The sequence below is a fragment of the Gracilinanus agilis genome, chromosome 5 (genome assembly GCF_016433145.1).
Source record: "Gracilinanus agilis isolate LMUSP501 chromosome 5, AgileGrace, whole genome shotgun sequence".
NCBI lineage: Eukaryota > Metazoa > Chordata > Mammalia > Didelphimorphia > Didelphidae > Gracilinanus > Gracilinanus agilis.
In genome coordinates, this window is record NC_058134.1 from 291,092,927 (window position 1) to 291,115,667 (window position 22,741).

Sequence of the window (22,741 nt, forward strand, 5' to 3'; positions counted from 1 at the left end):
GTGTGGACTCCATTAGTGGTGGGCAAAACTGTTGCCAGCCTGGGAGACCTCAGAGCAAAGGACATCCTGCTTCCTGATTTCCCTTGGGATCCTGTGTGGTGGTGGCATCTAGCAAGGGGACAAATCTACAGAGCCAAGAGAGGAGGAGAAGTTTGAGAACTGGAGGACAGTGCTTCAAGCACAACCCTCTCTACTTGGTACCTGAGATCATCTTGACTCCTGGCATCCAGAGATCATCAGTGGATTGCAATGAGAATCCCAAAGCCACAAAGCCCAGCTGTGCTCAAGCCTGGCAGGTCTGAGGCAGAAACCCAGAGACTCCATTTATAGCTCCTTGGGCCTGTTAGTTTAGATCACTTAGATAAGAGTAGAATAAGTCCTCCCATTGCCCTGAGGTTTTATCCCTTAGATTTAAGTATAGAAATCCTTTCCCACCTTTTAGTCTAACATAATTAAAGCTGTTAAGTCCCTTTTACCTTGTTAGCCTGTTACTATACTCTGGTCTAGTGGAAGCTGGGTGACAGTTAAGATCAACTGCCATTCCTGTGGAAATCCAGTAAACTCTGGTCTCTCCACCCTGGTCCAGTCTCTCATAAATCCTAGAGTGTGTTCCCACAAACCACTTAGTTATTGTAATATCCCTGGTGACCCCATTACCTCACTTATATTTTCCTACAGTTTACCTTCCAGGCTGTAACACCACACAGTAGAGCTCAAGTTACAAACCTAAAGAAACTGGCATTACTTGTATCCTAATGACCAAGTGTGGGAGAGAGTGGGTTGATTTTTCGCTCCAGTTGCTGTGGGAGGGGCTCATCTTTAAGGACATTGTATAATAGCAGTATTGTACCTGGTGGACAGGGAGTTTGTGCAACTGTGGGTCTGGGAAATGCCAGTATTGCCCATTTAATAAGTAATGCTCCTGCTTTGAATCATTTTCAGACTGCGATTTTTAGCTTTAATAACTGGGGGGTTCTTTCTTATTTAGCATGAAGAAGAAGGGACTAAAATTGGCTGAGGAACAATCTGAGCATATAATTGAGCAGTTCCCCTTGGCCCAACAGCACTGAACAAACGTTCCTATAGGAATGAGAACACAGTTGTAAAGGACTTAACTGTTAAGAATGATTTACATGCTAGAGGAACATGAATTTTTTGTCCCTAGAGAACAGGAAATGTTGGATTTAGGGAAAGGTAGCAGCTGTGCTAGTTAAACTCCTAAGAACTTTTTGGGACCTATACTTCATATATGGTGCATGGTTTTTGTACACACTATTTAAAAGTTCTTTTTTGTAGTATCTCAATTATATAATTCTATTCCTCCAATAATATAAGATAAACCTGCCCCCTTGATAATTAATTATTCTCTTTGTTTCTCCAGACTGAAGACTTGGCAGCAGAAACATTCCTTACAGAATTAAAACTCATGTCTTTAGATTAGATATGGGTTTGATCACACTCCAAAAAGAATTTTGAAAATGACTTCATGGACAGCATGAAGAACATGAAGTCATTTTAGAAACTCTTTTTGGAGTGTGTTCATGTTCATGAAGTAGGAGATGGGGGCCACAATGAATTGTAACAACTGTGATGTTGAAGAAATGCTGTTTCCTCTGCTTCTTAATTTATCCTTGGTAATTTTTTCTCCTCTTTCTAGAATCCTATTCTAAGTCCTCGGATAGACCGATTTCCACCATGACATTAAATGCTAACCAGAAGATGCCTGCTGGTAATTGGGAGCTTTGTTTATTATTGTTCTAACCAGCTCTGTAAATCAGTAACAGAAGTTAGTCATCTCCTCTAACCCCTTCCAGAATTGTTTCTTATGAATATACTGACATCCACAGCTTCATTCTCCTTTTAGGCAACAACTTACAATGGACTGTAGTGGTGCAATTCATATCATATTTCTGATCTGAAGTTTACAGAGTTGGGGAAAACGAGGTGACAGGCTTACTCTGGAGCTGAAATGATGTGGGTAGGCAAGGGAGCTTTAATTTTCTCTGGCACCAAATTATTATAGAAAACCTTTGGATAGATCAGTCATATTTCCCTGTTACTCAGATTGTGTGTGGAACCCTGAGAGCCTTTGGGGGTTCTAAGAGAACTTTATGAATGTGTAAATAGGATCCCTAGGTTTGTACCCTCCTCCTACTTGTGTACTTTGGCTGAGCTAGCCGATTTTCAGTTCTGAAATCCTCTAGAATATAATTCTCCTCTTGTCATCTAGAGCTACTGTTTTTTAGCCATTACTGAACTATTGAGTTACTCTAAGGTGATAATAATAGCTAATGCTTATGTAGGACTCTTAAGATTTGCAAAGTGATTTTTATTAACTCACCTGTGAGGTAGATGTTCTTAGCCCTGAGGAAACCGAGGATGAGAAATTAATGACTTGTCTACAGTCACATAGCTAGTAAAGACCTGAAGCAGTGTTCCAACTTAGTTCTTCCGTTATTGCCCAGTTCTGTGCAGTATATGTAAAAAATTAAAATGAATATATAATAATAACTTTAAATTGTATATTTTTAAGATTTATTAATAATCACTAGAAATAAAGGAATAAAAAGGTAACAAAATAAATAAAAACACGTGCCCATGGCTATTCTAACTGTTCAAAAGTCCCGAGTTCACCGCTGCCCTCTTTTCAAGAGAAGTACTCTACCCGTGGAAATACACCAAATTTATTTGCTGTCTACCACAGTACATAACGATAGGAAGTCAGTAGGCTCCTGGGTAATGTAGTTTTAAAGGCACAAAATTGACTTTCTGCATTTTGCCCTGAGTATCAAGAGTTCTGTGGAATTTTTTTACATTTTAGTTTTTGGGAAGCACTTGAAAGCTGAGACATGATGATCTCCACCTTGAGTCCTGGAGCTTTCCTGGCTGGGTTTATTTCTTTAAATTTGGGGATTTTCTGCTGGTGGTGAAGTGGCTCTGATGGAGAGTATGTTTGAGAGAGAGAGGAAAAGTGCTTAATAGCAAATTTTGTTGTCATTTTGTGTACCAGGGGAGGACATAGGAAAGCTCTTCTTGAGAGGTGCTATTGCCTTTAGTCTGGATGAGTTCTAGGGCTCATCTTTGTATCTCTTGTACCTTTTAGGGTTCTTTTTGTATCTCTTTCCATAGAAAGAATTTTTGTGCTGGTAACGGTGATACCATGGAGTGGTCCTTGTTTTTTCGTGGGGTGGGAGTGGGAGCGATTGCTGTGACTCCCCCCGCCCCAAACTGATTCTTTGCATTTTGCCTATGCGTTTAGAAGATGGTTCTGGAGACCATGGGGACACCGCCAGCCTGAGTGCTGTTAACACCATCTATAGTAGTCACTCCCCTTCCCAGCCTGGCGCCTTTCAGGAAGAGCCCTTCACCACCTACTTTGATGAGAAGATCTCTATTCCTGAGGAGGAGGTTAGTAGAGGGGACGCAGAGGAAAGCTAAGAAGGCTTAGGTGTCCTTCCTTTGGGAACCCCCTGAGTGGAGGAAGGGCTTCTAGTCAGCTCTCAGGACCCTGCCTTAGGGGTCCCGGAGAGTCAGCCCGGTACCGGCTCTGCTCAGGGAAGTCTTGAACTTTGGGCTTTGGGGATCAGAATCAATAGAAGCTCTTAGAGTGTGGATCTGGTTGGTATGATTCCGCCGTGTACTCGGCCTGGCCCTCAGAGAAGGTGGCTAGATTGTAGCCTTCTGGGGGCCCCTTTTTTTTTTTTTTTTTTTTCCCTGACTCAAAAGCAGAAGCCATTTGTTTGTTCCCTTCTTCTTGTGGTGGCTCCAGGGCCGTTTGGCTTTTCTTTGGTTGCTGTAGTCTAGGGATGGAGTAGGGGTGGCAGAGGAGAGAGCAGGGCATTCCTCCCCAGCCCAGAGGGAGGGCTACTGCAGCAGCCTACACTGGAGGAGGACCACGTGAGGACCCTTCCGTTTGGGTGCTGTTAGGCGTCACGAGGCCCCTTCTGTAAAGATAGGTTTGCAGTTCTCAGTTTAGAGCAAAGTTCAGTCTGTCCTACTCACATCTTGTTTCTTGTGCAGTATTCTTGTTTTAGCTTCCGCAAACTCTGGGCCTTTACAGGGCCTGGCTTTCTCATGAGCATTGCTTACCTGGATCCAGGGAACATTGAGTCTGATCTGCAGTCTGGAGCAGTGGCCGGGTTTAAGGTGAGCCTTCAGCCATTCCCTCTTCTTTCTGCTCCTGGCACATGAGAGTTGAGGGCTATCGGCAGATTCTAGCCAGATATGGTTAGAGAGGCAGGATGATGGTTAAGGACTAGAGAACTGGTCTCAGAGCCCAGAAGCCCTGGGTCTAGATCCTGCCTCTGACACACGTGTTGACTGTGTTGCCCCTGAAAAAAGAAAGGGCTTATGCTAGAGTTGGAAAAACTAAGACACATAGAGCTTAGAGGGACTTGCTCAGCCTGTCCCAGCAGGTCAGGTGTAGCCCAAGACTATATGGAGCCCCAAGGAGTCTCCCGATTTCTCCCTGGGGTTTCAATCTGAATGTGTCACCTCCTACCCAGGATTTCCAAGGATGCTTTGTGCATGAAAAAAGGTCTTTTGCAGTTGCCTAACGAGTGTGAGGGAATTCATTTTTCCTAGTTGCTCTGGGTTCTCCTCCTGGCCACCATCGTGGGGCTCCTGCTACAGCGCCTGGCAGCCAGACTGGGAGTGGTCACGGGTCTGCATCTTGCTGAAGTATGTCATCGGCAGTATCCTAAGGTCAGTGACCCCCTCTGCTGCCCCACAGGGCCTGCAACACAGTGCCAAGCCACGTTTGTCCCTCCCCTCGAGAGGACCTTGACACTCATTCCGGGAACGTCCCCCAAGCCAACTGCATTCTGGCCACTAATCATGGGCCCCTTTCATCCCCTTTGTCTCTACTTCCAGGTGATAGCTACTGCAGATTCCATTGTGAGTCTCTCTACTGGGGATTTGTTCTATTTCCTCCTAAATGGACCTGTGATTGCAGTGATTCAAGAGTCTCCCCTCTTAATTATCAATAATGATAGCTGACATTTACACAGCACTTTGAGAATTCACAAGACATCTTCTATCTTAACTCATTTGATCCTCTTAATCTCTTCTGTCCCTGAGCTATGGGAGGTGCAAACACTGTTATCTTCACTTCATAGGAGAGGAAATAGGATGAGGTCCTGTTAAACATCAGACCCAGGGCTTGTGCTGTCTGCCCTGGCCTATTGGTCTGCCATCACCCTGGGAGGTTGGGAGAGCAGTGACTGGGCATTTTTGTCTCTTTTCTAAGCCTCTGGTACAGAGATACCTATGCCAATGTTTGTTTCACATCTGTAATGATTCTCTACAACCCACCTCTGAAGGAACCTCCTACCTTCCCCTCCCTTCCTTTCTTCTTTCCCTTTCCTTCCTCTCTCTCCTCTTTTTCCTTTATTCCTTCTTTCCTTCTTTCTGTATGAGGGTGAGTATTGATGGTAGGGGAGTGTGTATCTGGACTCCCCCCTTGTTAGCTTTCAATGGGTCAGATCAGTTAACCACTCACCCCCACTCCAGGGAAGACCTGTGAGGGAATAAACTCAAAGAGGTTCCCAAACTGGCAAAGCTATAGTGGGGATGTTGAAGGAAGCTGTTGGGGTTCATTAGGGTATGGGTTGGATCCTACCCTCAGAGCCAGCCCTGTTGAGACAAGCCTCCCCCCACTCCTAAGTTCAAGTTAGGAGTCAGGTAATGGTCTGCCCCTCAGCCCCAAGATCAGTCATCTCCCCCCTCAATGTAACTGCTCCAGACTCTTAAGTATCAAACTATCAGGGGTTTATTAAATGGAAAATTAAATTTAGGGTACAGGGGAAAAGGTACAGGAGAATCAAGGAAGGAGGGAAAAGGATGAACTTTACTCTCTTCTCCCAAGAGAGCAGTTCTGGACTTCTTCTGTGGCTTGGTCATGGTAGCTAACTCTCTCTTCCTCCTATAATCTCCTATCAAATATTTCTAAACTAATATAAGAGGGAAATAACAGGATAAATGGATCCAAGCAGGATCAGGGAAGGGACCCTCCCCCTCCCCCCCATTCAAGCCCACTCCCCCAGGAATTTGAGCTCTCTGGCCAAATTGGAGAATTGCTGTTCAATGTCTTCTTTGTTGGTAAATGAAGATAGTAGGAATTGATGTTAGTAGTTGTGATCTCCCAATAATCACTAATAAAATTACAGAGGAACCCAATTCACTCAGGATCCACCCCAAAATCAAAACCTCCCAACCAAAGAACCAACCCCCAGGGTCCCAGTCCCGTCAGAAGTGAAGTGACAGTTGAGAAGACTCCTCCAAACTCCTCTTGCTGCTGGCCCCTCCCAAACGGAATTCTGAAGGGGCAAATATTCTGCTGGGCTATTTCAGGGTCCCTTCCAACTCCAATTGCCTGCTCCTCTTTACAAATTTCAGTCCACAGTTACCCTTCCTTCCTTCCTTTCTTCCTTCCTTCCTTTCTTCCTTCCTTCCTTCCTTCCTTCCTTCCTTCCTTCCTTCCTTCCTTCCTTCCTTCCTTCCTTCTTCCCACTCTCTCTCTCTCCCCCCCTTTCCTCCTCTTATATTTCTAGGAGTTTGGAGTTTGGAAAAAAGAAACTTCTTTTTCTCTCCTTTGAGGATTCTTATCCTATGGCTTGCATAGCCAGGTCAATAATATTATCACTGCTCTCTCTGTAGCTACCATATTCTTCATTCTTCTTTGTTCCAATCAGACCAGCCTCTTCTTTATCTGCTGCTTTCTTCCCACTTTACCTTTGCCTGCACTCTTTCCTGTGTCAAGAATATTCTACCTTTTGCTTGTTGAATTTCTATCTACCCTTTAAAGTTCAATTTGGGTTCAATCCTCCCTCCAAGAAGCCTTCCTGGATGAACTTTCTTCACCCTCCATCTCAGTAAAAATCATCCTTGGGGGCAGCTGGGTAGCTCAGTGGATTGAGAGTCAGGCCTAGAGACAGGAGGGTCCTGGGTTCAAATCTGGGCTCAGACACTTCCCAGCAGTGTGTGACCCTGGGCAAGTCACTTGACCCCCATTGCCTACCCTTACCACTCTTCTGCCTTGGCCCCGAGACAGAAGGTAAGGGTTTAAAAAAAAAATCATACTTGCTGGATCTCCCAAAGCCCTTGGTTTTGCACTTCTCTGTTTTCTTCTAGACTGTAATTAGCCCAGTGCTCTGTGTGTGTGGTAGGCACTTAAATGTTTATCCAAAGTCTGGATCGTTGGCAGTTTTCAGTTGGTAGAGGTCCTTCTTTTCTCTTTGTGCTGTGTGCCCCATGACCCAGCCTGTAGTAACAATCAGATATTCCCTCTGGTTATTCCTGATCAGCCCTCTCTGCTCTGACCGTGCACACACACACACACACACACACACACACACACACACACACAGCCCCCTCCCTGCCTATATTTATTTGTTTGCTTGTGGACTTCTGTTATGCTGAAGGTCCCTCAGCCTTTTGCACAGTTAGGTGTGCTTGATTTCCAAATTAGACTCACCTAGACAAGGCCCTTTTTCTTCTTCTGTTTCCCCCTTGACTGTACATGCACATAGTAGGTGCTTGATATAGTTTCCTCAGTTCAATCCTTCAGACTTTTAGAATATTTCCAGCTGGCCAGGAGGGTAAGCCTCTGCCTGCCCTAAGGGGTGCTGTTGAATGGAATGGGGATCAGAGCAGCTTCCCTGCATGTCCCCTATTTCCTTGACGCCTGATGCCATAAGAAAGGAAGCCCATTTGCCTTTCTAGCTGCATCTGGTTAAGAGAGGTGTAGTATACAGAATTGGGGTCATATAGTTTTTTCTAGCTTTGGCTGAGTTCCAAAAGCTGTTAGAGGTTTGGAATCTTGAGGAAAAGGCAGTTGACTGGATCTTCAGTGGAGGGAGGTTGTGAATCAGCTGAGCTGCTTTGATTATCTAGCTTTAATATTGAAATTTAGCCTAGCTTTGATATATTTACTTAAGAAATTATTATTTAGATAAACCCTTTATATCTTCCTTTCCTAATACCATCCCTGCCTTTTCCCTCTCTTACCTTATATGTCTGTGGAGTTAATAAGGAGAGTAATTAGAGAGGAGTTAAATCTGTGAAGAGTTACCTAATTGACAGCATTAGTTATAGTTAGTCAGTCATCATTTATTCCCTTTAGATAGTAATAGTACTTTGTAAAGCTGAGTTTAAAGGCTGGTCCTTACTCAGACTCCATCTTTGCTTCCCTTCCCCCACCTGAGGTTCCTGAGACAACTGATAGGGCTTTCCTTTGATCCACCTTCCTAACAAACATCCTTCAAACAAAATAAACCCTTTTGTGTTTCAACAGCCCTATTAGTGTAATTTATCTGTTAGTTATTAAGAGGGAAGAAGAGGGAAGGAGACAACATACTCTGGGTTAGAGGAAGCTGGGCATCCATCTTGGAGGAAGGTGTTACTTCAAAACAAGTCCCTTCCTGTGAAATTAACTAAAGCCTGTTTGTTAATGTCAGTCTAGTCTATTTCCCTCAGCTTGTGTTTGAGTCTAAATCCCAGTCTGTAAGCCTGCTGTGTTTGTCTGTTTAGTTTAATTTCTCCTCTCCCTGAAGATCTCTGTTTCCCTTCTGTGTTATACTCCTGACTTCAGTCCTATTATACCCTGAATCTCCTTTAGTCCCAGCCTACTTGTAACCAAGATTACCCACTTAGCAAGTCTCCAACATCCTCCTTTCAATTCCCTTATCCCAAACCCCTTTCCTCAAAGTTATCCACATTACAGAGGTCTGGAGCCAGCATGTTAGGGACTATGGCATGTGGCTGTATCACAACACCAAGCTGGGTAACTTGTTGCTTTGCCCTTGGACTGGTGCTAAGATGTGGGGTGTCCCACAAAGTCCTGGGGCAGCACTTTGGCCTAAATAGGTTAGAACTGCATTAAGACTTTGGAGACAAACTATATATGTGCAGAAATCCCAGGACCTGTAGGGAAGTGTTCTGAAATGACAATTTAATTTTGAACTAGATCTCTCCACCGTTTGTGTCAAGGTCCCCCGAATTATCCTGTGGCTCATGGTGGAGACGGCCATCATAGGCTCCGATATGCAAGAAGTCATAGGTTCAGCCATTGCCATCAATCTCCTGTCTGCTGGGAGGTGAGTTATTTTTCCCATTTCAATGAATGGGAAACTTTGAGTCCCTCCCCATGTTGCAGACCCTTCACGGAGCCCCTCTGTGTGAAGGAAGCATGTGGGAGTGTCACTGAGAATCCCTTCACAAGGAAATAGTCACGAGCAGGGCCAGGGGAGCCATCAAGCATATGGAGGCGGCAGCCTCTCCTACAAAGCAAGAGGCCGTTTCCTTCTCTTCTCAGTGGGCGACGTGCTCTTCGCTGTGGGGGAGGCCCAAGCCACCTGTCACCTCTGGAATCTAGCCTGCCTAGGGTTTGGGGAGCTGGGCTCTTCATCTCCCACCTCCCCTCATCTTCATTTCTGATCTCTGGCTTAGGGTTCCCCTGTGGGGTGGAGTTCTCATCACCATAGCAGACACCTTTGTATTTCTCTTTCTGGACAAATATGGTAAGGAGGAGTTGGGGAAGAAGGGGGAGTGGCAGGGAGCATCCAGGATTGGGGGAGAAAAGGCCACGTTTCCCCTTAGAAGCAGTGGGTCACACTGAGAAAACCCTCTCTCCGTGTTTCCTTCCTTAGGTTTGCGGAAACTGGAAGCGTTTTTTGGCTTTCTCATCACTATCATGGCCCTCACATTTGGATATGAAGTAAGTGTCACAGATCGTTTTAAAAGCCAGTTACTTTTTTAGAAAAGGGATGTAAGGCTTGGATGACTCAACACCGCCCATGGAAAATAGAAGCCAGTTTGTGGCTGAGTCAGTCCTGAGTCTGTTTCAAAGATCCCTGTGCCCAAGCCAGACCATTCTGGGGCTTCTCAGGATTTGTGGAGGATGTTCGCTATCCCTTAGAATTTACCTGCTGTGGGTCTGGCTCACAAAACTGGCGCTACTGGGACACGCCACTGCTCCTTTGGGAAGGGAAGTCAGCGACCAGGGCTTGACTTGGAGAGCAGCCTCGAAGAGTTGAGACCTTTAGCTTCCTGGGTGATGCTGTTGTTGGAGTCGAGAAAAGGGAGGCTTCACTGTTTGTGCCACCACATCAGACTCACCGAGCTTTAGAGAGCATTGTTGGAAGAGGGTGGCCAGGGTGTATCTCGTGAATCCTTCTTAGAGATTGAGCAAACTTGCCTTGTTAGACAGAGTCAGTTGTCACTTCCGTGTGGGTTAGGCCTCAGACTTCTGACCCAGAGTAAATGTTGAGGGAATCATTTGAGTTAGATGTAAATGACTTTTTAGATGATCCATTATTCGTAGCCCCATCTTAACTGGTGTTGAGTTATTTGTGAGGCCCTGGGCCCCTTCTCTCTGTCTTCCACCCTCACGCTCCTTCAAGATAGTACCCAGTGGCAGGGGCCTGAAGGCCTGCTGGGGTCGCTGGCCCGAGGAGTGGGCCATTCATTCTTCACTTCTCTGACATCAGGGGGGACTGTAAGTTCCATTGTAGCCCAGGGCTGAGGCACCTGTTTCTTGATGGCCCCTAGTCAAGGCCAGGGTAGATGTTGTAAATGCTAACCACTCCACCGTTGGTGTCCAGTATATTACAGTGGGACCCAGCCAGACTGAGGTGCTGAGAGGCATGTTCGTCCCCTCTTGTTCAGGCTGTCGCACCCCTCAGGTCGAGCAGGCTGTGGGCATCGTGGGTGCTGTTATCATGCCACATAACATGTATCTGCATTCGGCACTCGTCAAGGTAAGTAAGGCCTGATCCTGAGTGGTTCTTTCCCTCTTAAGTTTAAGTGAAACAAATGTACACCAAATTACCCATTTCCTCTTAAAGTATCAACTTGGGAGGTTTTAAAAGAGCAGAGGATCCTTCCTGAGCTGGAGGTTTGCTTTACACAGTTGAACTCTGCTCCATAGCATCACCAAGAAGATTAGAAGTTTCCAAACCCTCCAAGGAAACTGAGATTTGAGGCTTTGTACAAAACCCAAATGCATACTGCACTGGCTTCTCTTCACCTCCTGAGCCTGAGTGGCCTTATGGGGAAAGGATTCCTCATGAAGGCAGGAAGAACCCTCATGCCCAGGGTCAGTCCTGGGTACCTACCTTCCTCCTAAGAACAACAGAACAGTTTCACAGACTGTGGTTTCCTGGCCCACTTTTGTCTCTGACTTTGGCAGAGTCAGGTGAAGGAGCTGGGTGCCATTGTGAAGAGGGCAGGAAAGCGTTTTCTCTTCTTGGGGATGAGGACATATTTGGGGGAGCAGTGGGTTGGGAGATCATAAACAAGAAACCAGGAGTCAGGTCGTGGTGATAAAGGAGGGGAGCCGGGCTGCTTGTTGGCCATTCTGTCCAGTGGAGGAGACGAGGCTCCCTTTCTGGTTCCTTAAGGCCTTCTGTATCTATCCATAGTGACTAGAATGCAGAGAACTACATCATGATAAGACTTCCCCCTAGCACTCATCACATGACAGAGAAAGAGAAGGGAATGTTCTCTTCTTGATCTACAGTAAGTCTCCTACAGAGTTTTTCCTCAAAAGACCTTATTACAGATCTAGGCTTGGAGTCAAGAAAACCAGAGTTCAGATCCAGCCTCCAGCACTAGCTTGGTGACCCTGGCAAGTCACTTCACCTCTGACTGCCTCACTTTCCTCAACTGTAAAATGGGGATAATAGGAACTATAATTCAGGATTGTCACACGGATGAAATGAGATAATAATTGTACAGTGGTTAGCCCAGGGCTTCGTCCTCCTCTGTGGATTGAAGGACATTGTGTGAGAGAAAATCCTTAAAACTGACAGAGCAGTGGAATGATTTATCTTTCTTTCTCTCTTTTCTTTTTTTCATTCTTCCTTCTGTCTGAGGAGTCATTTTCATTTTCTTATTGGTTGGTTTAGATTAGTAATGACACTCAAGGATGTTGCATATTGACTTAGGAAACTCCAGATTAACATTATCTATGTCATATTACATTTTTATTTTATTAGACATTTCCTAGTTACATTTTAATCTGGTTTAGTGGCCGTTTGATGCTTGTATGGGAGTTTAACAGCTCTGGTTTAGAGGGTCATTATTTTTAGGTATTTATCTCATTCTTTATCTAAGCTTCAATACTTATGTATCAGTTCCAAGGCAGAAGAGTGGTCTGGGCTAGGCATTGGGGGTTAAATGACTTGCCTAGGGTCATATAGTTAGGAGATATCCAAGGGCAGATTCGCACTCAGAGCCTCCTATCTTCACGCCTGGCTTTCTATCCATATGCTCTCTAGCTTTCCCCTTAGAGAGTCTAATTATAACAAAGAATAACCCTGACAAGAAGCATCCCCTTCACAGTCTCGCCGCTTTCTAGGCTCACTTTCACATACCCAGTGGAGCCTAAACATCTCATTCATCTCACACAATCCTCTGTCTCCCATCTCTGTGTTTATACCTGGAATGCTCTCCCTCCCCTCTTCCACCTGTTGGAATCTGCAGCTTCCTTCAAAGTCTTGTTCTGGGTCTACTTTCTGCATGAGGCCTGACCTGATTTTCCACTTTGCCCTTCTTCCCTTTAGTTTGTAGTAGAAGGAATTCATAACCTTTTTTGCATCTCAAACTCCGTTGATAGTTTTTAACCTATGCATCCCTTCTAGAAGAATGTTTAATTAATTGATTTTTTTGTAATTTGTTTTATCAATTACATATAATAAGGATTTTCCACATCAGTTTCCTGAAGCTATATGATCCAAATTGTCTCCCTCCTTTCCTTTCCTCCCCCTCCTAGAGCTCGTAAGCAATTGGATCTGGGTTATGCATGTTTAGAAGAATGATTTTAAATGAAGAAAGTAAAATCTATAGGCTTACAAAGGAAATCAGCTATATAGACACGGAACTGGAGAGGATTAGACTTTATATTGGAAAGGGCTGAGTTCAAATCTCTCCTTGATTTGGCTGTTTTTGTAAGCCACTTGACCTCTGTCTCAGTTTTGTCATATATACAATGAAGGGAAATGACAGCTCTTACCTCATTAAGTTACTGTGGAAGTAAAATGAGATGATGTTCAGAAAGCACTTACAAACCTTAAAGCCAAAAATAGAAATGATAGCTAAAAAATATTATTATATTGAAACATAGTTAGCAGAGTATATTTTTAAAATTCATGGCTCCCAGGTGGTGCCCTCCTTCCTGATTTTTTTACTCTTACTTTTTTACTCTTCCTTACCTCTTACTTTTCAGATATTAAAATTTATATGACCCATTTTCTGTATTCTTATCTGGGCACATATTTTTTTCTCCTGATAACATGGGAAAAAAACTGCTCATTTTGGTCTCTGTATTTCCAGTGTCTAGCACATAGTAGGAGCTTAATGGCTGCTGAATACTTGTTGGATCGAGTTGCAGTTCATCTGATAAATGAAAAATCACATCCACATTGCCAGACCTCCCTCTTAGTTCGTAGGTCACTTGGTGAGGCACTCGTGCCCACTTCCACTGACCAAGCTCACGGCTCCCTCTCTCTGTTCTCTCTAGTCTAGACAGGTGAACAGGTCCAAGAAGCAAGAGATTCGAGAAGCCAACAAATACTTCTTCATTGAGTCCTGCATCGCCCTTTTCGTCTCCTTCATCATCAACGTCTTTGTTGTCTCTGTCTTTGCTGAGGCCTTTTATGGACAAAGCAACATGGAAGTGGTGAGTCCAGAGAGTGGGCTCCTTGATGTGGGGTAATGGGCTGGGTGCCAAGGATGACCTTGGAATAAGAAATAAAGGGTCAGTCCTAGGAGCTGGCCCACTTCAAACAGGAGGGGAGAAGCGAAGCAGGGCAGAAACCAGAGATGTATGAGCCAAAGAGAAAGGGTGAAGCTGCCTGGAGCCATATGAAACAGGTACCAGGTCCCAGCCTCAAGAAGGTCTTCAGCTATCAGTCTTGGGACCCTTATTCTGCTGACAGTGCCTCTGCCTCTGAGCTCAGAATTTCAGTCATCTTTGACTTTTTCCCTCTCCTTCTCTCTCTTCTCCAGGTAGTTGCCAAAGTTGATTTTATCTCTACTTTATGTCTGGCATCCCCTTCTCTCCACTTATTTTCCTTAACCTCCAGGGTTTCCTATTTCATACTTAGTCTTCACACGGCCCTAAATAATCTTCCTAATGGACCATTCTGAGCATGTTTTCCCTTCCTTGTCCCTCTGCTTCCAGACCTGGAGTCTCTAAGCCATAGAAAGGCATTCCATGGCTGTTCTTTACCCTCTCCTTCCAGTCTACTTGCACCCTTCTTCTTGCCTGCCCTTTGAAGTGCTCTTCCTTAAAGTTCTTGCATCTGCTGATCAGATGAGATCCTGACTCTCCTTTTGACCTATTTATTGTGGAGGTATTTTATTTCACCTGTGGAGGTAGCCTTTTTACCTAAGGCCTATGCTGTTTCTGTCAGTTTATCCTCAGTACTTTGGTTTCTGAATGTCTTATGCATTCATTAGCTTCAATTTCCCCATTCTAATGTTTAAGGACTGAATTTCTTTCATGACCCCTTCCATTTGGACTATTCTTTTCATGGAATTCTTCTGCATTGGATTTTTTGCCTCTTCTCCCAGTAGGTCAATTGTTTGTTTGTTTTTTTAGGAAATTCTTTTCTTCATTGGATATTTGTGCCTCTTTTTCCAGTTGACAATTTTACATTTAATGCTGTTATTTTCTTTTTGCATTATTTTCATTTCTTTTTTTCTATTTTTCTTCAACCTGTCTTTTTTGATTTTTCAATTCCTTTTTGAGTTCTTCCAGTGTTTGGGTTCAATTTCCATTTTTTTTTTGAAGTTTTGTATGTAGTTGCTTGGATCTTACCATCCCCTGTTGATTCTGTGCCTTAGTTGTTACCATAGAAATGTCCTAGGGTTAGGAGTTTCTTTTGCTTTTTGCTCATTTTCTGAGCCTTTTTTGGCCTGTCGACTGGAAATTTTGAAAGCTTCTGATTTTTGTCTCTTCTGCTGCTGGCTTTCAGGAGTCAACACTGAGCTATTTTTCCCTGGATCTAGATCTTTACCACAGCAGGTCAGGCTTGATAGGGCCCAGCTCCCTGGCCTCATTGCTGGCTGGTGCCAGGGCCTGGGCCTTCAGAGGGTGAGTCTGAGGAACCCTTTTGTTAGTGTAGCCCAGGTCCTGGGATCCTGAAGTTGGCCTGGGCCTAGTCACAGAATCTGGCACAGTAGGTGAAGGGGTGGTTGGCCAGCACTCCTTTGTGCAGTTTTGCTTCTGGTTTCTCCTGATCCCATGAAGATCAACTCTCTCTCTCTGCCTACCTTTAAGTTGTGTTCAATGGGAGAGCCCCCATACTCCATCTTGCTGTTGCTTTTTGACTCCTGTCATTTTTGAGGTGCTTTTTAAAGACTGATTTGAAAGGACTGCCAGGGCAGTTTCTCCTTTGACTGCTACTAAGCCTCCATCTTGGTTCTGCTGTCCATCCTAGTTCTAGAGTGCTGCTTTAACTATGCATAGCTAGTGCTTCCTTGACATTTAGTCAAGTGTGCCCTAAGGAAATATATGGGCAGGAGGAAGGCAGATCTGGATGTTGGGGATCACTTTAAATAGGTGGCACTAGGGAGGGCATGAGTGGCCAGCCCAAAATTTTCCAAGTTTTAACTGTTGGTTTCCATCAGTAACAGGCGCTCTTAGCTCACAGCTACACAGCATATCTGCCAGATGGTAGTATAATTTTAGAACTGGACTCAGGGCCTAGAGCAGTATCTGGACCTGCAGAGAAGTGACGAACTCAAAGCATGCTTTGAGACCAGTAATATGAAGCCGAAGGCCATCTTTTGGTTCCTTGACCTTCTGCTGTTTTGCCAAGAGGAAAGTGAAGGGAAACGTTTACTTTAGGAGAGAGAGGATTTGGAAGTACTTCACAGGCATGGAGTATGTTTGGGGGTCCTTAAAGAAAACAAACATGGAGGCCTGGGGCTTTGTCTTTGTCAAAAATGGAGTTGGGCCAGTTTATCGGACAGTCACAATCAGTGATGATGCTAAGAGTTTGGGGAGCAAGGCCATCATTGGAGGAGCAATCCAGTGACCAGCTGCGGATCCCAGCTCAGTTCCCAATATTTGTCCAAGCCTTGGTGCAGCCTGCTGCTGGGGTCTGCCCTTTCAGTCCTATTTCTCTCTTTATCTCTGAAAAGGAAATGTACTCTTTTGTCTTTTGGATTCTAGCATGAAATCTGTGTCAATAAGAGCAGTCCACACAGTGACCTCTTCCCTCAAGACAACAGCACACTGACAGTGGACCTCTACAAGGGGGTGAGTATCTTCATGTAAGGTCCACAGGAGTAGTTCTCTCTGCCTGTGCCTCTTTAGGAGGCCACCACCTCGGCCAGAGGCCACTTCTTTATTTCTGAAGCTCGGGCTTCTGAATGAATCCTAATTCTTTGGAGAGAATTGGAAGAGTAGCTAATGAGACAGACATAGGTAATTTTAATAGGTGGTTTAAAAATAGGACCAAAAAAAAAAAAGGCATTAATGGGAAACTAGGTGAAGCAGTTTATAGTCAGGCCAGGAGATGGGAAGTCCTTGGTTCAAATACTGCCTCAGATTTTCCTAGCTGAATGATCCTGGGCAAGTCACTTCACCTCAGGGGACTTGTCCTTATCACTCTTCTATCTTGGAAATGAAACTTGGTATTGATTCTGCGGCAGAAGGTAAATGTAATTTTTGATAAAAGAAAAAAGAAACAGTCTTGCTCTCTGTGTGGGTGCAGTGCATAGCAAGGACAGTAGACCAAGGAGGAACCTGTGCAAGGTGGCTTATAGAGAGCTAGCTTTCTCCTGTCTTCTCTTCCAGGGTGTGGTTCTGGGGTGCTACTTTGGGCCTGCGGCACTCTACATCTGGGCAGTGGGGATCCTGGCTGCAGGACAGAGCTCTACCATGACGGGGACCTATTCTGGCCAGTTTGTCATGGAGGTATGTGTTGGTCCCACTGGATCAGGAGGGAGATGGGAGGTGAAGGGGGGACGGCTCCCAGCTCTCATCTCTTTCCCCCCACATCCCCGTGTGGCCCCAATTCAGGTGGGATGAGAGTTAGGTTTTTGTTCCTCCCCCAGGGATTCCTGAATCTAAGGTGGTCACGGTTTGCCCGAGTGATTCTGACCCGTTCCATCGCCATCATCCCAACTCTGCTGATCTCAGTCTTCCAGGATGTGGAGCACCTGACAGGGATGAATGACTTCCTGAATGTGCTGCAGAGCTTACAGGTTAGCAGGCAGCCTCAGCTGGCACCCAGCCTCAGGATGGAGCATCTGCAGGACTCTGTCTGCAGAGTGACTCTTCTTATGTGCTATTCCCGTCTCTGAGCTTTAGTTTCTTTAACTGTTAAGTGGGCATAGTAATACTTAGACACTGCCTCAGAGGCTTTTTTAAGAACTATATTGAGGGTGCAGCTGGGTGGCTCAGTGTATAGAGCTAGACCTAGATATGAGAAATCCTGGGCTCAAATCTGGCCTGAGATACTTTCTGACTGTGTGATCCTGGACAAGTCACTGAACCCCCATTGCCTAGCTCTTCTGCCTTAGCAAAAAATTTTTGAGTCCTTTTGCTCTTTTTACCTTCTCTCGAGCTCCTCCCCCAAAAGCCATCCCTCCTAACAAAGAATGAAAACAAAAGCAGCCATCAGTTACAGATAATCAGACCTTGCCATCTGGGATGGTTTTGAGAAAAGAATTTGTAATTAAGGAGGTGCTCCCACCATTCTCAGAGCTTGTAGAGCAGACACTGGAACAAGCAGCCAGGCCCAGCCAATTATGGACCAAGCATTTGCTGAGTCCTGGTTGGTTTCCTCTGGCTTAATTCCTGGGATCACAGTTGGTGCTGCCCTCATGAGAGGCACCCACTCTCTGGGTACATCAGGCCAAAACTCCACTATTTGGGACCTTTTTGCTTCTTCCCCTGTTCATTGAGCTCCCTCTTGCCACTGGGACAGTAGAGATTTGGCTGTTTGGCTTTTAGCCCAGCCCAGTATACAGCCCCTTTAGGGCTTTCCAGGAAGCTTTGATTGCTCAGGCCACTTGGCTCCTGCCTCCCCTGGAAAATTGCCTTGTATTTCATTTTCTGGACCCATGTTGTTGGTCATAGGTGTGCTCCTACAGGGTGAACTGTTTTGGCTTAACCAAATTATTTCTTGAACTGAAGGGAATATTTAGTTCTGGAGAGGGGTGAGATGGAGGCAGGAGAGACTGGGGTGCTAGTAAAATGCATTTCTTTAAAAGAGAAGTTTTGAGCTAATGGTGATGGTGCAGAGGTGCCTCTAGATGGGCAGCCCTGGAAAGTGGAGCAGGGACCTGTGTGGGAGCAGTAGGAGTGAGAATTGTGTGTGAGGAGAACAAGGCCAGGGGCAATTCCAGGATGTTTTCCATCTGCTTCTTCTCTGGAACAATCCAGTAGCTTCGCCTCCCCCCTCCCCCCCAACCTCATGAGAGCTCTCTCTTTTCCAGCTTCCCTTTGCTCTCATCCCCGTCCTCACATTTACCAGTCTCCGTCCAGTGATGAATGACTTTGCCAATGGACTGTGAGTATGCACAGTGGGTTCAGAGTGGGTCAAGGAGATAGGAGTAGGTGCTGGAGGGCAGAGTCTAGCTTGGCTGAATAGAGAGTATGATGAAGGAACAGCAGTGGAACTTCAGATGGGGAGGTAGGCCACAACTCTGTTGAGCCGGTCAATGAACTGTAGCATCAGCAGTTTTTCACTTAATTTAGTAGGGAGTGGGGAGCCACAAAAGCCTTTGTTTAGTGGAAAAGTTCTGTGGTTAGAGTGGTACCTTAGGAGCATTGAGGGGACCTTTGGAAAGGATAGATGAAGGAAGAGGGGGTAAGCAGGAAAGTGTGGTGTCTGTTCAGATAGTCTAGTTGATAGGAGATGAGCACCTGGGGTCCTGATAAAAGAATCTTTGTAGGCTCTGTACAGGAATCCCTAAGCTCTGTCTGCCTTTTCCCATCAGGAATCTTTCTTGGGCTAAAGGGCTTCCTGCTCTCCTCAGTGCCAGGGAGTCGAGGATCCTCCTAGTCCTGCCTTCAGAATCTGAATCAGTGGGAGAAAAGCTCCTCTTCCTTTTATTGAAAGGGGCATGGCTTACTGTGCTGTGGGGTCTCAGGCTGCTTGATCTCAGGATGACTCATTGCTTCTCCAGGGAAAGCCTATGCAGGGTATAATGTAGAGCTTTGGTGCATTTTTAGAGTAGAATCACAGAATTTGAACTTTGACAGGGGCCTCTGGTCTAACTCATACACAAAAAGATCCCCCCATTTACCTTCCTGATAAAAGATTGTTTGGCTTCTGCCTAAAGACCGCTGAGGAGAAGAGACCTTCCCTTCCCCTTCTGTTTTTGTGCATCTTGAGCTCTTAGGAAGTGTTCTCTGACATTAAGTCTAAATTGTTGCTAAGCGATTGCTCTTAAACTATTTTGCTCCTGGTTCTACTTCAAGTACTTGAGAGCAGCTCTCATTCACCTTTCCCTTCTCCAAGCCACACATACCCATTTCCTTCTGAACTGCTGTTGCCTCTCTTAAACCTAACCTCTGACAGCCAGTTGCTGGCTTGTTTATAAAAGCAGAATCCCAGAATGTTAGAGCTGATATCAGCAGATTCAGTGACCTTGTTTTTGTGAAGGCAACTGAGGGGAAGTGGTCTGTCTAGGGAGCTATGAGGCAGATGGAGCCAGGCCTGGCCCCCACATTCAGACCCAAGGCCAGGGCTCTTTCTGCCATCCCTGCCCAGAAGCCATGCCCCAAGGGTTAGTGACTGTGGCTTCCTTCTTACCCCAAGGAATAGGCCATTCCCTGAGAAGAGCACACAGCCAATCCTTTAGGTTTCTCTAGTGTTTTGCTGCACTCCAGGGAAACATGCAGAAATGTAAAATGTCAGAGGGAAAAACCATGAAGCTGATGGAAATTTTCAGGACTACTAATTGTCCATCTACACTTACTGGAAATTAGGCCATGCTTTTTTGTCATTATTCTTCACCTGCCAATAATTCCATCTGGTCCAAGATATTATTTTGTTCTTGAATTGTCTATGTCAAAATTAGTTTGGCAGAAATTTGGTGTCTCAGTCCTTCTGGAGTCTGTCCCCTGTTCCTTCAGGGATAGTCTCTTTCTCCCTGCCTCTAGCTTTGACCCATGTTTGCCCATGGGAACAAAGATCTACAGGATCTGGTGGAATGAGCAGCCTGAGGTCATTTGGACTAGGCATGCCTAGGAGAGGCCTGGGGTTGAATATGAAAAATCTTTCTCTTTTCTCCCCGAAGCTTTCAGTGATGATTAAGCACTAAGTATATTTGATTTGGAGTTAAATTTCCCTCCCACCTTTGGAAACTTGCAGATCATTGGCTAAGGTGGGACTACCAGTTTCTTGGGTAACGTTTTGTTCTTTCTGTAGGGGCTGGAGGATCGCAGGTGGGATCCTTGTTCTTCTTATCTGTAGCATCAACATGTACTTTGTGGTTGTCTATGTTCAAGACCTGGGGCACATCGCACTGTACGTGGTGGCTGCCGTAGTGTCTGTGGCCTATCTCTGTTTTGTGTTCTACCTGGTGAGTAATTCCCCAAGACCCTCTGGGGAAGGAGCTGTAGATGCCAGGCCTTGAAGGCTTCCATGGCATGTTGGTAGATGGGTTTGACTGGCCGGGGCTCAAGTTTAAGAAACAGAAACTGTCTCAGTGTTATATATATTGCCCATAGTCACTTAGCAAGATTTACAAGAAACTGTCTAAGTATCAACCATATGCAAAAACTTTTTTCCCTAAACCTTCACATTGGTTCTTGAGATTTGCCTCTACTTGCTTTGTGGTCTCCTTTTCAGCCCCCATCAAAAAATGAAACCCATCCTGTGAGCCTAAAAGAGAGGGTCTTCTGTCTACTCCCCTTTAGAAGGGGACCTCCCTCAGTGAGAGCAGCCTCCCTGCCATTTCCCTGGGTTCCATGATGAGTCCTTCAAGGCAAGAATGCTTATCTGGGGCCATCACTGATAGCCCACGACCTCAGAGTGGAAAAAAGGGAACTCTTCTTTTTCACTGACTTGGGATGAATGTATGCAACACACATGGTTCTGAGAAGGGTTCTGTAGGCACTTGGTGTGGGGTTGAGGGATGGCAGGATGGGGGAGGTGACCATCTAGAAAGGAGGGAGTGAGGGAAGGAGCACCTGACTCTTGTGTGTCTTCTCTTCCAGGGTTGGCTATGTTTGATTGCTCTGGGCTTGTCCTTCATGGACTGTGGGCAGACGGTAAGCATCACTAATGCCCTGCTGACTGAAGAAGCCACCGCTGCTGGCTATGCTAGCTAAGCACTGGGTTAGCCTGTCTGGTCTTCGCAGGTAGCCATCAGAGCCAGTGCGTTTCTATGGTTTGCTGTGTGAACTTAGCCACATGTATGTGCCATTGCACAAACTTCCATGTCCCTTGTTGTTTTATTCCAAAGCCCACTCTGTCAGACATGTTAGAAGCATGCAGTTTTTATCCCTAACCTCACAGCCTTCCCCTTTTGAACTGTGGGTGTCATCTGGGTGGGGGATTAGATGTAAGCTTGAAAATGATGACTTGTGCTGCTATTATGGAACTACTGAACCTTAATTCCAACCTTAAGCTACAGAGCAGTAGCCCTGAGAAGAGCCAGATTGCCTTGTCTTTCCTCCTGAGATCTAGATTTGGGGCCCCTTTACTGTGAAACTTTTATTTTCTGATTTTTTTCATTATATAGAGAAACCATAGCCTGAGCTGCTTAGAGCTATGCCATATAGTCCTAGATGTGAAGGCCTCCTTGGTCTTCCCCCTGCCTGATCACTTTTGGAGATGGAGGAAGGAGAGCAAAGCCTGCCCTCACTCTCTTACTCTCTGCTAGGCAGGAATGAGGAAACATGTGCTCATTTCTCTCCATTTCTAAGCATAGAATAGTTTCCTGCCCCTTGGGAGAGAGTCCTTACTCCCTCACTAGCTTTCACGTAAGCGAGGATCAGTCATTACATTCACATTTGCTCTTTGGCCCCTGCAAGGGGGTGCAGGTAGGGATGGGGGCTGGGGGAGTCTGGCTTCTGCAGTATTCACAACTCATGGTGGTTGGTGATGATGGATATTAGTGATGGACTCAGCAGCTTGACAGAGGAAGACTCTTCAAATCTATGCATTTTTTTTCAATGAGTAAAAATCCATTTCCCCTCCCCCTAAAAAGCACCACCCCCACCTTCCCCAGCCTTGTAATGAATGTACAGTCCAAGTAAATTCCCGAACAGCTTTGGCTATTCTGAAACCCTGATTCAGGAGACTCTTACAAGAGCAAAATCAGTGCAGCCTTGGTCCTCTGCAGCAGTTAGGCCTGGGACTTGGAAAGACTGGCCTGGCATCTGCCCCCGTCACCCGATATGCTGCTGTAAGGCACCACGAGGGCGGAAGGGGCACTGATGTTTGTTCAGCCTCGAGCACTTGCTCTCTCTGTCTTCCTAACACCCTTTTTATGGGCTAGAAAAGATTTGGGCATGGATTTTCAGGACTTGCATTCTGGGAGTTTTCTCTCTAAGAGCCCCACTTGAGATATGATCTGCCCTCATTTGAGTCCAGACAGCAGAGTTTCTGATAATTTGCATGTGTCACTCATGTTAGAATACTAAGGACAAGCTTGGCTTTCCAATCAGCACTACAAAGATTTAATGGGTGCCTCGTCCCAGTCCCCCCAGTCCTCCCCAACTGGCCCTGTCCTCTGAAGATCTGGGTGCACAAACAAGAAGGCTGTGGTT

The 22,741-nt window shown here is 45.5% G+C and overlaps 1 protein-coding gene across 1 annotated transcript in view; it reads left to right on the forward strand.

Moving 5' to 3' along the window:
- SLC11A2 (solute carrier family 11 member 2) overlaps positions 1–22,741 on the forward strand; it is a 99,619-nt gene that overhangs the window by 71,180 nt on the left and 5,698 nt on the right. The window contains exons 2-16 of the mRNA XM_044678697.1: positions 1,658–1,729; positions 3,260–3,408; positions 4,021–4,146; positions 4,585–4,704; positions 8,989–9,095; positions 9,448–9,518; positions 9,648–9,715; positions 10,602–10,757; positions 13,520–13,678; positions 16,181–16,267; positions 16,808–16,927; positions 17,068–17,217; positions 18,454–18,527; positions 20,394–20,547; positions 21,185–21,238. Coding sequence (XP_044534632.1) covers positions 1,696–1,729; positions 3,260–3,408; positions 4,021–4,146; positions 4,585–4,704; positions 8,989–9,095; positions 9,448–9,518; positions 9,648–9,715; positions 10,602–10,757; positions 13,520–13,678; positions 16,181–16,267; positions 16,808–16,927; positions 17,068–17,217; positions 18,454–18,527; positions 20,394–20,547; positions 21,185–21,238 — 1,629 coding nt within the window. The 5' untranslated portion in view covers positions 1,658–1,695. The remainder of the gene's footprint in view (positions 1–1,657; positions 1,730–3,259; positions 3,409–4,020; positions 4,147–4,584; positions 4,705–8,988; positions 9,096–9,447; positions 9,519–9,647; positions 9,716–10,601; positions 10,758–13,519; positions 13,679–16,180; positions 16,268–16,807; positions 16,928–17,067; positions 17,218–18,453; positions 18,528–20,393; positions 20,548–21,184; positions 21,239–22,741) is intronic.